The sequence below is a fragment of the Gymnoscopelus braueri genome, assembly GCF_963280865.1.
Source record: "Gymnoscopelus braueri genome assembly, chromosome: 6".
NCBI classification, from domain to species: Eukaryota; Metazoa; Chordata; class Actinopteri; order Myctophiformes; family Myctophidae; genus Gymnoscopelus; species Gymnoscopelus braueri.
In genome coordinates, this window is record NC_137607.1 from 19,849,734 (window position 1) to 19,863,014 (window position 13,281).

The following is a 13,281-nucleotide window of genomic DNA, read 5'->3' on the forward strand; positions in this document are numbered from 1 at the left end:
ACCTGATATCTTCGCTGTTTTTTTTGTAATTTAACGCCCTACTTGATCATACTATAGCGTCACACGAAAGCGTCTAAAGTAGCAGATCCACAAGCTCGAAACGCGGCACGAAGTGACGCGTTTCGAGCTTGTGGATCTGCTACTTTAGATGCTTTTTAATTTGAATCCCGAAAAGTAGGAGTTTTGGACATATGTGGTTTCCAACCGACAGAGACGATAAACAGGTGGACTAGGGGATGGCAGAGCCATATAAGGAGGGTTGCGTCACCTCCGTTCACTTCATCGGGCCAGTCCGAGTAGCTGCCGAACAGTGACAAAGCCCTGAACCGGAAGTTTACGGCACTTTACGGCTCTAATAGAAGGCTCTGGGGGACGGAGATAATAGTGAGTGAAAGGATGGAGGCAGTGGAAAGAGAAAACATGGGGAGAAAGTAAGAAAGTCATTTGAATGGAGAGAGAGATGGGGGGAGAGAGAGGGAGAGAGGGGGGGGAGAGAGGGAGAGAGGGAGAGAGAGCAACGAACGAAAGAACAAAGCCACCGTTTTCTGTGTTCCTAATCATTAAATAGGCCTCCAGCCAGCTGTGACCCTCTTCGTGTCAATGAGTACAAACAGCACACCCATGCATGTTGACACACACACACACACACACACACACACACACACACACACACACACACACGTGCGCCCACGATGCACCTATACATACTGACACAACGTGACAGGTGAGGGGGAGTTTGGGGTGAGGAGGGGCCAGGAACCCCTGTCAGCAGATAGTTTACAACTGACATGTGATTGCTGTCACTGCCTGTGTGTGTGTGTGTGTGTGTGTGTGTGTGTGTGTGTGTGTGTGTGTGTGTGTGTGTGTGTGTGTGTGTGTGTGTGTGTGTGTGTGTGTGTGTGTGTGTGTGTGTGTGTGTGTGTGTGTGTGTGTGTGTGTGTGTGATTCTGATGGGGTTCGCTGTCTCGTACCCATTGTTTTTTCTCCTGATATCCCAGATAACCTTTTGTCAGAAAACACACACCGTACAACGCCCAATTCATGGCTTCCACGCCACGTTGTGAGCTTGTAGGTCTGCTCTTCTCTACCTCTACCATTTTTTATTCCGGACTTTTACTTCTAACAGAGTACTTCTACATTGCAGTATTGATACTTTTACTCAAGTAAAACATCTGAGTACTTTTTCCACCACTAGAATATCCGTGACACGTTGTCAGACCATTTATTCGTCACAGTCCACGGTTTTATAAGGACCTAAAGTCACCCTTGTGTACACTACGTGTGTGTGCGTGTGTGTGCGTGTGTGTGCGTATGTGTGTGCAGACAAAGAGATATTCCAATGTTGAGATGATAAACGAGAAGCGGCTGTACGATAATTCATTTAAAGGTTATCTGCCACTCTGTGACTGGCAGGATCAAATCCCAGTTTGGACAGGCGAGCCTACGCTTCTGTGTGTGTGTGTGTGTGTGTGTGTGTGTGTGTGTGTGTGTGTGTGTGTGTGTGTGTGCGTGTGCGTGTGTGTGTGTGTGTGCGTGCGCGCGGTAACTAATGACTTCCCTTCTCCATTCCCTTTTTGCATGTGTGTATCTATGTTCATCAAAGCTGTGCATGTTCAGTTTATGTCTGTGTTGTGTGAGTGAATGAATGAATATATATGTTTGTATGTAGGCTAACAGTATGTTACATGTCTGTATGTTAAGTCTACGTCTGACTCTGTTATTCTACGTACAACTATGTACTGTTTTTACTGTGTCAAACGATCTATATATGATATAAATGAAATGTGGAATATAAATGATGTTTTGTTGTGTTTTACAGCAGAAGCCTCTGACTAAATCCCCCCCTGTCTGCCTAATGTCTTTGAAATGGTCTGAGACATCAATCTCTTCTGTCATAAATGTGTCTGTAAACAATCTTGTGACAAGCAGCCACTTAAACCCCTAGCGTCCCTATTCCGGGGCAAACATTTGGGGAAAATAGCAGATCAGCAAGCTTAGCTTGTAGCTATTTTTGGCGATGATATTTGGTTGAGTGGGGAAAAAGGAGGGGGGGGGGGCTAGCATAGATCCCTGGGGGACTCCTGTCAATATAGGGTTTAAGTGGTTAAATGGGATTGATGTTGCCCAAGCTGTTCGGAGGACGTGAAACGACGCTTTGATTATAATAATCAAAGTAAAACGTGGCAACGCACCACAGTGAAATGATCCTAAATCTTTCCAAAGTGCAACCACTGACTGGGAAAACCCACTGGATTCCGGATGCATGGTGCTTCAAATCCCGCATATAATTCTGAAATGGAAACGACTTTATTTTGCAAAGAGAGAGAGAGACAGAAATTGGATAATAGTTTGGGAAATGAAAGCAAAACGTATCAAATCCCGGCCCATTCCACCCCTCCCCCCCTCCTCTTCCTCTTCCACTATATCTTCTCATCTCCCTCGGTATGCTAAGGGCTCTCTCTCTCTTTCTCTCTCTCTCGCTCTCTCTCCCTCCCTCTCTCTCTCTCTCGCTCCCCTTTCTCTCTCATTAAAATTCTCAAACCTAGGCTACCCGTCCGCACAATGATGTTTCGCAGTAACCACCCCCGCAGTACAATCTACAGTATGCATGAAGTCGTGCGCTCGCGCGCGCGTGTGTGTTTGTGTGTGTGTGCGTGCGCGCGTGTGCGTGTCAATATGTGCCTGTGTGGAGGCACATGCCCACACACACTCACGTGGGTGTCAGAAGGTGCAACAGGGGGATTTTGTCACAGGTTTCTGATGTTGCAGTTATATGCTCTCTAACTATCACTGCTATGGTTTTCATTATTTTTTTTACAGCAACATTTTCACAGCTTACAGTGATTATCTTATATTATAATGATGCAGACATTATCGCTGCTATCACTGGTTGACAGTATTATATGCTTTGATTCCCCACGGTCTTTTGTTCCCAAGAGCCGCGACCTGAGCTAATTCTTCCATTGTCAGCAGCAATACTGACATATTTTTGATCTTTTCTTTTTTTCAAAAAGAAAGAAATACAAAGGAAAAAAATCTTCTTTTCTTGCTTCTCTAACTGTCTTAAGTGACTTGATACCATACTACAGTTGCGCTGTGCCAGTGGTGGAAAAAGTACTCAAATGATTTCTACTTAAGTAAAAGTACCAATACTGCAATATAGAAATACTTCGTTTCAAGTAAAAGTCCAGAATTAAAGATTTACTTGAGTAAAGGTACAACAGTATTAGCATAACAATGTACTTAAAGTATCAAAAGTAAAAGTACTAAAATGTTTGAAAATATCAGATCTACAAGCTCACAACGCGTCGCGATGTGACGCGTTGTGAGCTTGTAGATCGGCTATTGTCAAATAGCCTATGTATAAAATAGGGCTAAAGTGGTTAATGTATGTTTCATAATATCATAATTTATATCTGGAAAGTAACTAGTAACTAAGTTTTCAAATAATTGTAGTGGAGTAAAAGTACAATATTTGCTTCTGAAATGTAGTGGAGTAGAAGTAAAAGTACTGAAAACTGGAAATACTCCAGTAAAGTAGAAAACAAATACCTCAAAATAGTAGGCTACTTAAGTACAGTACTTGAGTAAATGTACTTAGTTGCTTTCCACCACTGCGCTGTGCTACATGTTGAAATGGACAGTACAGTGTCTTAATTATCACCCGCTCTCCCTCTTACAGCATTTTTCCCAAGGGGGGAGGGGGAGGGGGGTGAAGTGATAGACATTCCTGAATCTTTTCAGAGCATCTTTTGAAAATGCTGTGTGTGTTTCTTTATTGTCCTGTTTTCCTCCAACTTCTCCTTCTTGGTCCCTATAGGTCCCCTTACAAAGAAACACACTGATGATTTAGGTGATAGTGACCGCACGGACGATGAAGGTATTTTTTTCCGATGCCAATCTGATTTGCATGACAAAGGGAAACCAAACCTGCCCTTTTCTACTTCCTCCTCCAATTTTTTTCTTCTTTGATTTTCTTACCATTTCTTGTCCTTTTTTTGAAAGTGGTGGAGATTTTCTTTTTGCTCTTTTACCCGTAAAAACTCTTTTTTGGGCTGGATGTGTTTTGTCCTTTTTTGGCTTGATGTCTTTAGAAGTATGTTTACATGTCTTCCCACCTTCGTTGATATAGATTAATAACCTAACTTTTAGGTTTTCATGCTTGAATTTGCTGTTTTTCTTTAATTTGTCTTTACTTTTCTACATGTTGCATCCCACTAGCAGAACTATTAACCCTTTCAGCCAATTCCTTAACACATTTTTGCATGGTTTTTCAATTCTCTTTTCCAAAAAAAAAACTAATTATGATGAAAAGACCTATACAAGGTGACCAATATTGGCTTCCTCTCATCCATGCTAACTCTTAAATCGTTATTGTTGGGGGTGTCAAACCAGTGACCTTCATATGTGATGTGGGTATGGTCAAAATAAAGGAAAACGACACATCGTTGCTGTCGGGCAGACAATGCGTTTTATTCATAGTTGCCCTGGGGGAGAAACAATGTCTTCTGGCATGGTTTCATCTCCAGCAGAGTGCGAACGATGATCATTTTACACCAACAAAGTAAAACCAACAATTAATGACTCTCCAACCGTGAATTTCATTTCTACGCCGGCGAAATTGCATTATTAGAAAAAGTGTAACCGATAAATTACAACTTAGCCGACATCTACCATTAGATATTACTGGTGTTAATTTCATTCACGTGACTAAACATAATGATATTGGATGATAAATGCTCCCAATTATGTTAGTTTCTCTCATCGTTCTCCAAAGGGGTGACTGGGTGTTTTCCATGCCAGGGAGAGAATGTCAACTCTCACCAGTACACGGTGCAGAATGCTTCACAGTGTTGGGATTCTAAAACTGTTGATTCCTTTATTTTATTCAGACCGTGTGTTTGTCTGTTCGTGGCAACAAAAAAAGAAATTAAACAAAACAAAACAATTCCAATAGAAAATGAATCAGTCAATATATGCCCATGACCTTTAAGCATTTCCTCATACATTTCAGTCACTTTATTTCCGTCGCAAACAAGTGGTGATTAAACGGTCAGCCTGAAATAAATTCATTAAAACAAACTAAAGCAAAACAAAAACCCTCTTCACACTGACAAAGAATACATCTTTTTCTTTAATCTATCTAAAACAGACATTTTGGAGCCATGATTGCTCACACACCCAGTGGACACTGATGAAGGTTGAAGGGCTGAAGCAGTAAATGAACCGTCCCCGTGACAATTTGCCGCAAACCCATTAAAGCCCCAATACTACAAAAAGAGACGAGCCAAAATTGAGTTTTTCATAAACAAACAGCCCTTTGAAAAAGTCATATTATGAATAAAAATGTCCTTGATAAAAAACCCTGAGATGCAGTCATAATTCCCTTAAGGCCGCAGTGGTAGAACTTTAATGACAGGCAGAAAGTCTTAATAAGGTACCGCTACTGTATAATGTGATGAAGTAAACAGCAATTACATCCAAATAACACTCGCAACCAGTCGGCTCGCTTTGATCTGAGCCATCGTGTTGTTTTCCTGGGAACGCATGCATGCGGCTAGCGCGCACGCACACACACACACACACATGCCCCCAAACCCTGTCATAAACACACAGGCACAATGTCACATAATATCCATATATCCGCTCATGAACACATGCACTCACATACTCACACACTCATGCACGCACGCACGTGCACACACGCACGCACGCACGCAGCAGCAAGCAGATCTATAAGCTCCCAACGTGTTGCAATGTGATGCGTTGTGAACTTGTAGATCAGCTATTTTGGCCCCTTACCTCGTGGTCCGCGGCCAAATACATAATTAATCCGGAGGTCTTTGACGTGAAAAAGTTTGACAACCACTGGTCTGATGAATCTCGTGTTTGTACGCCCGGGGAATATAGAGATGTAAAACCACACCACATCCCTGAGAGCTGAGGATTTGCCAGATGCAGAGTTGCAGTTTCTTTTCGGGCCTGCAAATCAACTATACTGTACGTACGGTGGATACCGTTGATGTGGATATATGAACAAGAGCCGATGTCGTGAGCCGTCATATCTATGGCGCTAAGGCTTTTCCTGGGCTCCTTGAAATGTTGTACTATTGCTGCACACACCTGTGCCACATTAATCTGCCCATACGGCGTGGATGATGTGGTTCTCTTTGCTATGGAGGGTAGGAGGAGGAGGAGAGGGATTCTGCTGATCGTGCGAAGACAACCCCGGAGTACAGCGAGAGAGAAGAGCTGAGTAGAGCGCCATAAAGAGCATCGACTTGGAAAAGTTTTACTTATCTGCATCCAGAATTCTCTCGGCCCTGTTTTTCTTTCCTTTTTTTTTTTAAACAAACAAGTTTCTCTAACTTTGAGCCAACCCCCCATTTCTGCTTAACATCAACTATACAGTACTCTGCACAGGAAAAATGCCTGGAAGGACAAGCTTAGTTTACTACTTTTCACAAGATTCATATTTTTGTCGGGCTCTCTGGACATTATAGCGGCATAGTAACAGTGATAAAACAACAATAATATGAACAAACAAGCACCCAAGCGTCTATAGAAGTGAAGCACATTATTCCTTTTTGATGAACGCGAGGACTTAATTGTGTTTGAATGTACAAGACAGAAGAATACCTGCTGTCATGCACGCTACAGTAAATATTTAATGTATCTGTCAAGTGTCAAGATCTGGCAGGATTTAAATTGTCGCTTTAGGATTAGGAAGCTGTCAGCAAAGCCTTTGCATTTATTTTTAATTTGGGCCCCTTGTCCTGGGAAGCTTGTGCAGCAGAGTATACAGCGTATACAGTACAATTCTCAGTGCTAATTTACAGTGGTGGAAAAAGGACTCAAATGTTTTACTTAAGTAAAAGTATCAATACTGCAATGTAGAAGTACTCTGTTGCAAGTAAAAGTCCTGCATTCAAAATGTACTTGAGTAAAAGTACAAAAGTATTGGAATCAAAATGTACTTAAAGTACCAAAGATAAAAGTACTAAAATGTTTGAAAATAGTCTAGGTATAAAATAGGGCTGAAGTGGTTAATGCATGTTTTATAATGATCATTTATATTTGAAAAGTAACTAGTAACTAAAGTTTTCAAATAATTGTAGTGGAGTAGAAGTACAATATTTGCCTCTGAGATGTAGTGGAGTAGAAGTAAAAGTATAGACAATTGGAAATACTCCAGTGAAGTAAAAGTACCCTAAAAATTCTACTTAAGTACAGTACTTGAGTAAATGTACTTACTGTACACCACTGCTAATTTATCGATTTTTAACTCTGCAGGTGTACACAAGAAACCAATTGGACCCATACAAGCGCCAATCCGGTTCCATTTTGTACAGTTAGATTAGCACTGAGGATCCTACTGTGTACTTTGAAGACAATGAGAAAAAAAAACATGTGTCCACAGAGTTAACCGTCTCTACACTATAGCAGAGTGACAGCACATACTGTTAGGTACTGTAGAAACAGCCTGGAGGCATCTTTCAGGGGGTTTGCTCTGAGGAATCGAATGAAGCCGAATCCTTTTGATCACGCAAGCTCATCTCGGAGGCAGCAACAAGCTGCAGACTTCATGCTCACACATGGCACCTTCGCCTGACAACCTGCTGTATGTGCAGGCAAACCGTGGTGGTAACGTGGGGGAGCAGAAGCGTCCAAATCACCCCGCAGGTTTTTAAATCGCATAACCTCTCCTTGAAACCGACGTACTTTCATCTCACTCCATGTGAAACTCCCGGCGGACCCTCGGAGGTCCCGATAATTACATCTTTGCTATCGAAAAGAAGACTGACCTCACCCTCAAATTGCCTCGAGCAGAAGACAATATCACAAAGAAAAACACCAAATATGGGGCGGTGTAATTATGATATCTAGTGGCGCCCATTAATTCCACCCTAGTGAATCGTTCCCGTGATAAGAAACAACTGCATGTCTTCGATTAACCATTTATACAAGCTCACGATGCCGAAAAAGGTCGTTTTCATCACCCGTGTGTGTACGTCAACATCTGCTCTCGCAGTTTAACGGCCATTGTTGTCACCACTGTGGTCATCGTCATACGTCTTTGTCATGTTTTGTACCAACGTGATGACCACCACCAGCATCATCACTATCACTGTCATAAAAGGCTCTATGCACAGCAGCCATATTGGAAAGAAATTAGGCCCCTTCCTTAATTCCTTAACAGGTGTTACCAATGATACTAATGAAGGCTCTGTTCCATTTAGTGTAGCACAGTGGTTCTCACACTTTTTGATTTCAAGGACCCCCATTACTCTGAGAGTGTACAAATGGAACCAAATGGACCCTTGCAAGTCCATTTGGTTCCATTTGTACACTCTCAGAGTTACACGCCCGTAAGGGGCCACACTTAAAGACCCACTGGTGTAGCAGAGTGTTTCCAGTGAGCCAACTTGTACAATATCAGCACCCTGACTCTGTTTGACCAGAATGGCACAGAGCCTTCATTAGTATCATTGGTAACACCTGTGAAGGAAGTAAGGAAGTAAGGTACATAGAGCCTATTACCTTCTATTTAAAGGTAGTATGAGTGATATTTTTTTGGTTTAAACAGTTTTGTTTGTGAAAAAATGAAAGCTCTACATTATTATACTGTAATCATTGCTATAGAGTGTTTGTTCAGTAACAGGGTCTCCTCATCTCTCCACCTCTTTAATAATCAGAATATATACATTATCAGGTGGGTCACCGGTTTCATCCAATCAGGAGAGAGTACCCTGCCTCAGTTCTACAGTGTTCCAGTTCAAATGCTGTTTGCTCATTTCTTTGTGTCGTCACTTCCAGTTCGTCTTGTTTATCGTGCTGTGCGAGTTCTCTCTCATGGCATTTCTGTTTACCAAAGAGTTGGAGAGACTGGGAGACCCCTGTTAATGAACAAACACTCTATATCAATGATTATTATCAAAATATTGAGCTATTTAACACTGTTTTAACGAAACAATATCACTTACTGCACCTCTTGGTTGAATCAGTGTTCAACGGATATCGTTCCTCTCCTCTCATGTCCTTTCCTCTTCTCTTTGTCGAGCGGGCCAGCCATTTTGTCATTATCTGTCACTGCAAAAAGCCTTGTGTCCAAACCACAAACACCTCCACCCCACCGCCACCCACCCACCCTCTGTGAGACACACACACACGCACGCATCCAATCTCCTGACCTTTTTTGTCAGTGGCATGTGGAAGCATTCCAGAGGAGAGTTATGACATGCCACTATACACGCTGCCCCACTGCCTGCTGGGAAGCGGGCCACACAAAGAACATTGGGACAACACAACACAACAGCACAACAACAACCGCAAAGGACAGAGGAAAGAAGTGATGTGCCGTAATGAGCACTGCAGACATATAAAGATACAGGACAAACAAGCACTTACACAGTACTGTACGTGTACACAGTAAAAATCCTCACTGTTTATTGAACTCAAATGTAGCCAACTGGACCCGTATGGATGGTGTAAAGTAATTAAGTACATTTACTCCTTAAGTACTTAAGTACAGTTTTTAGGTACTTTTACTTTGCTGGAGTATTTCCAATGTTCAATACTTTTACTTCTACTGCACTACATCTCAGAGGCAAATATTGTACTTTTGCTCCACTACAATTATTTGAAAACTTTAGGTACTAGTTACTTTGCAGATATAAATGATTACATTATAAAACATACATTAACCACTTTAGCCCTGTTTTATATATAGGCTGTTTGAAAATAGCCGATCTGCAATCTCACAACGCGTCGCATCGCGACGCGTTGTGAGCTTGCAGATCGGCTATTTTCAAACAGCCTATATATAAAACAGGGCTAAAGTGGTACTTTTACTTTTGGTACTTTAAGTACATTTTGATGCCAATACTTTTGTACTTTTACTCAAGTAACACTTTGAGCGAAGGCCTTTTACTTGTAACAGAGCATTTCTACATTGCAGTATTGATACTTTTACTTAAAGAATAGAAAATGTGAGTACTTTTTTCCACAGCTGTAAATTAACACTGAGGATTTTACTGTGTATGGTACCAAATCAGACCGCCCTCTACCCAGCGGCCACATGAGTCTAATATCAAATCCCTGCTTAGAACCGATGCGACGAGAGGAAAAGATAACAGTCTCTTTTCCCCCAGACTCCCCTCCGTTTCTCTTTTGTTGTGTCTGAGAGATTTAAACAGATTTCCTCATGGGCACAACGCGTTCTGCACGGATGACATTTAGACTGTCGTCAACAATGTTCACCGTGCTATCTTTCCGTTGTCCTCATGTTCTCTCTCTCTCTTTCTGTATGCACACGGAGAAAAAGCACTCAACCACAGACCTAAGAGCAGAACAGTGCAATGTAGGCGAGTCCTCGCAATCCATTAAATCATTGAGACCGGGAAACGCATCTGTGTCATTTTTAAGATTTCTTTGGGCTATTAAAAAATAGCAGACATACAAGCTCGTAGCTTGTAGATCTGCTATTTTTTTTAAATCGTGAAAATGTGTGCAAATCTTTGAATATAGTATATATATATTTTTAAAGCAAACATTTTAAACTCAAATATTAGCTTCTGGGGATTCTACAAAATGTCTTTAAATACTAACTTTAAAAAAAAAAAAACGTATGTTGCTGTAATATCGTGGTTCTCAGACTTTTTCATATCAAGGACCCCCAAAATGACATGTATTTGGCCACGGACCCCCCATCTGAAAATATTTTCCTCCGGGGACCCCCAGAAGCAAAGATTTGAGTTAAAAATGTATACCTTTGCACACATTTTCACAACTTTTTTTCCCTCAAAAATAGCAGATCTACAAGCTCATAGTGCGGCACTCGGTGCCGCGCTATGAGCTTGTATATCTGATATTTTTGAAAAGCCCAAAGAAATCAAAAAAATTACACAGTTGCGTTCCCGGTCTTAATGGGTTAAAACATCTTGCTCCTCTCGTACACACACACTCAAAACATGAACACAAACAAACACGTAATTATGTCCCTTTTTCTCTACTGTAGCTCTCTCACTCTTTCTCTATCACTCCCTCGCTCAACTTAGCGAGAAAACAATAAAATAATAAATTCTCAAAAAAACTAGAGATTTCTTTTTCTTTTTTTTCAGGATGGGAATGGTTGTCTTATTTCCTCGCCTAGTTAAATTTTAATCCCTGTAGAATCGCTGATCTCTCTGTGGACCCTGTTGTCCCTCAACAGCAAACATCAATGGGCTGAATGCTCCGTTCAGATGGAGATAGTTAGCAGCACCCAAGATGAAAAGCTCTCGTCTCTGGCATACAGTATACGTAAAGATGAAAGGAAAAATGCGGTGCGGTATATATACTACAAAAGCGTCCAGTATTTTTCCTAATCCTCCTCACTCGTATAATCCACCGTCTATGTGTTAGAGAGAACTGTATAGCTCCTTTATGGTCAGTAATTGATGTAAAAACGTCTGCTAAATGACATAATGTACATTACTTTGTTTCCATGTAGAGAGGCCTGACATTCAACAGTATGTTGTCCTGATATATACACACATACACACACACACACACACACGCACACGCACACACAGACACAAGGGTGCCGATACTGTGGGTGCCTCGGGGCTAAATCACCCAGGAGAAATGACGAGCACCCATCACAAACTCATCAAAAAAAAAGAAAAAACCTCCGACATATGCACTTCATGGAGTACATTTTTGTACCAAATTAACAGAATTAAACGCATTAAAGTAACAAAAACACCCCAAAAAGGTAACAAACCCGGAAAATAACCGTGTAAATATACAGTATATAACCTTCAATAGAGACTCCTAATTATCAGTGTTTACACAGATGTAAAGGTTTAGCCGGGATTAGCAATAGTTACTTAACTCCCTTCATTGCCTCTTATACCAAATCCATCAAAGGAAAGTGTCTCGTCTTGATTGACCAATTATAGCCAATAGCTTTCCAGCGAGCTACAAAATCAAGGATGCGTTTTTTGACAGCTAAACAACCCCTTAAACAACCCTTAAATATTCACCATCAAATTAAAAGTTTTAGCATGGCTACCCCTGTCTCTATAAAAATGTCAAATGCAATACACTGATTTTTGCACTAAATTACTCAAATGACTTTTGCCTCCGAATGGAATGACAATTTCAATTGCGCACCCCTGAATGTTTGACATTTCATTGACTGAAACGAAAATTAAAACTCGCTCCATTAAGTATCCCATTTTATCAATACCTGTGTGAAATTAAAAAAAGTAACAGTGTTTTCCAATCACCCAGGGACATGTCATCCGCCTTCACATGACAAAATGAGTGGTTTGACGCTTCCAACTAACACCCTGTCGCAAAGCTGAAAAAGCCAATATGCCAAGATTACTTACAAAAAAAACATTTGAGAGGCCAAAGCCCCCTAAAGTATTGAGATTGCATCTGCAGCTGTCATGTTCAATCTGTGGTCTAATCAGTCCTTTTTCTCACTTCACCTTCTCCTCCTTCCCTTCCCTTCCCTCCCCTCCCCGCTCCTAACACCCCCCCACCTCCCCCCCACTGACTCCCTCCCTCCCTCCCTCCACCCTCAGACATCCGGGAGAGTGGCAGCCCCAAGCCCGTGATGGTTTTCATCCACGGGGGCTCCTACATGGAAGGAACGGGGAATATGTTTGACGGCAGCATCCTGGCCAGCTATGGCAATGTCATCGTGATGACTGTCAACTACCGGCTGGGCGTCCTAGGTAAGGGTCACTTTGCCAGGCTGATGTGGCAACTGCTTTTTCTACTATACCAGACTGGTTGCCTCACACACGGCATCAAAGTTGAGAGATGGTCAAAGACGCGGAGACCTTTCTTTCTATCTCCACTGTCCCTCGTTTGGGTTTGTTTGTATGTTGCTGCTGTTGTTGTTTTGAATCTCCTGTGGTGTTGCTGATCACGGTGCGAGATTCAGATTTGAATGCTCGAAATTGGAATTTAGGTCAGACCTTTCTTTGCTTTCTGTTTCAAGCTGTCTTCCTTTTCGTTCTGCGCTTTGATGGCTCAGATATTGACCTTGATAATGCAATTTCAAACATCTCCCCGCTTTCTTTATCTATTCCCAGTTGCCTTTGTGTATGCAGTCAAATCCGGGAGTGTTGGTTTAACACATACAGAGCTCAAGTCAAAACTCGGAATTTTGGCTGCGGTGTCCCTTTCTTCTGAATCCACTCCCTTTGCTGACTGTAGTCCGATAAAAGCTCCAAGTTAAAGGTTCAAACTTGGTTTTTCTGTCGGCCTCTCCCCGACATCATC

At 41.7% G+C, this 13,281-nt stretch overlaps 1 protein-coding gene across 2 annotated transcripts in view; it reads left to right on the forward strand.

The window, feature by feature from the left end:
• nlgn1 (neuroligin 1) overlaps window positions 1-13,281 on the forward strand; it is a gene marked incomplete at its 3' end in the record, with an annotated part of 427,924 nt that overhangs the window by 125,759 nt on the left and 288,884 nt on the right. The window contains exons 2-3 of one of the 2 annotated variants that reach the window (XM_080429709.1): window positions 3,821-3,880; window positions 12,576-12,728. In XM_080429709.1, the coding sequence (XP_080285835.1) occupies window positions 3,821-3,880; window positions 12,576-12,728 (213 nt within the window). The remainder of the gene's footprint in view (window positions 1-3,820; window positions 3,881-12,575; window positions 12,729-13,281) is intronic. The other variant, XM_080429710.1, reaches the window with a different exon arrangement.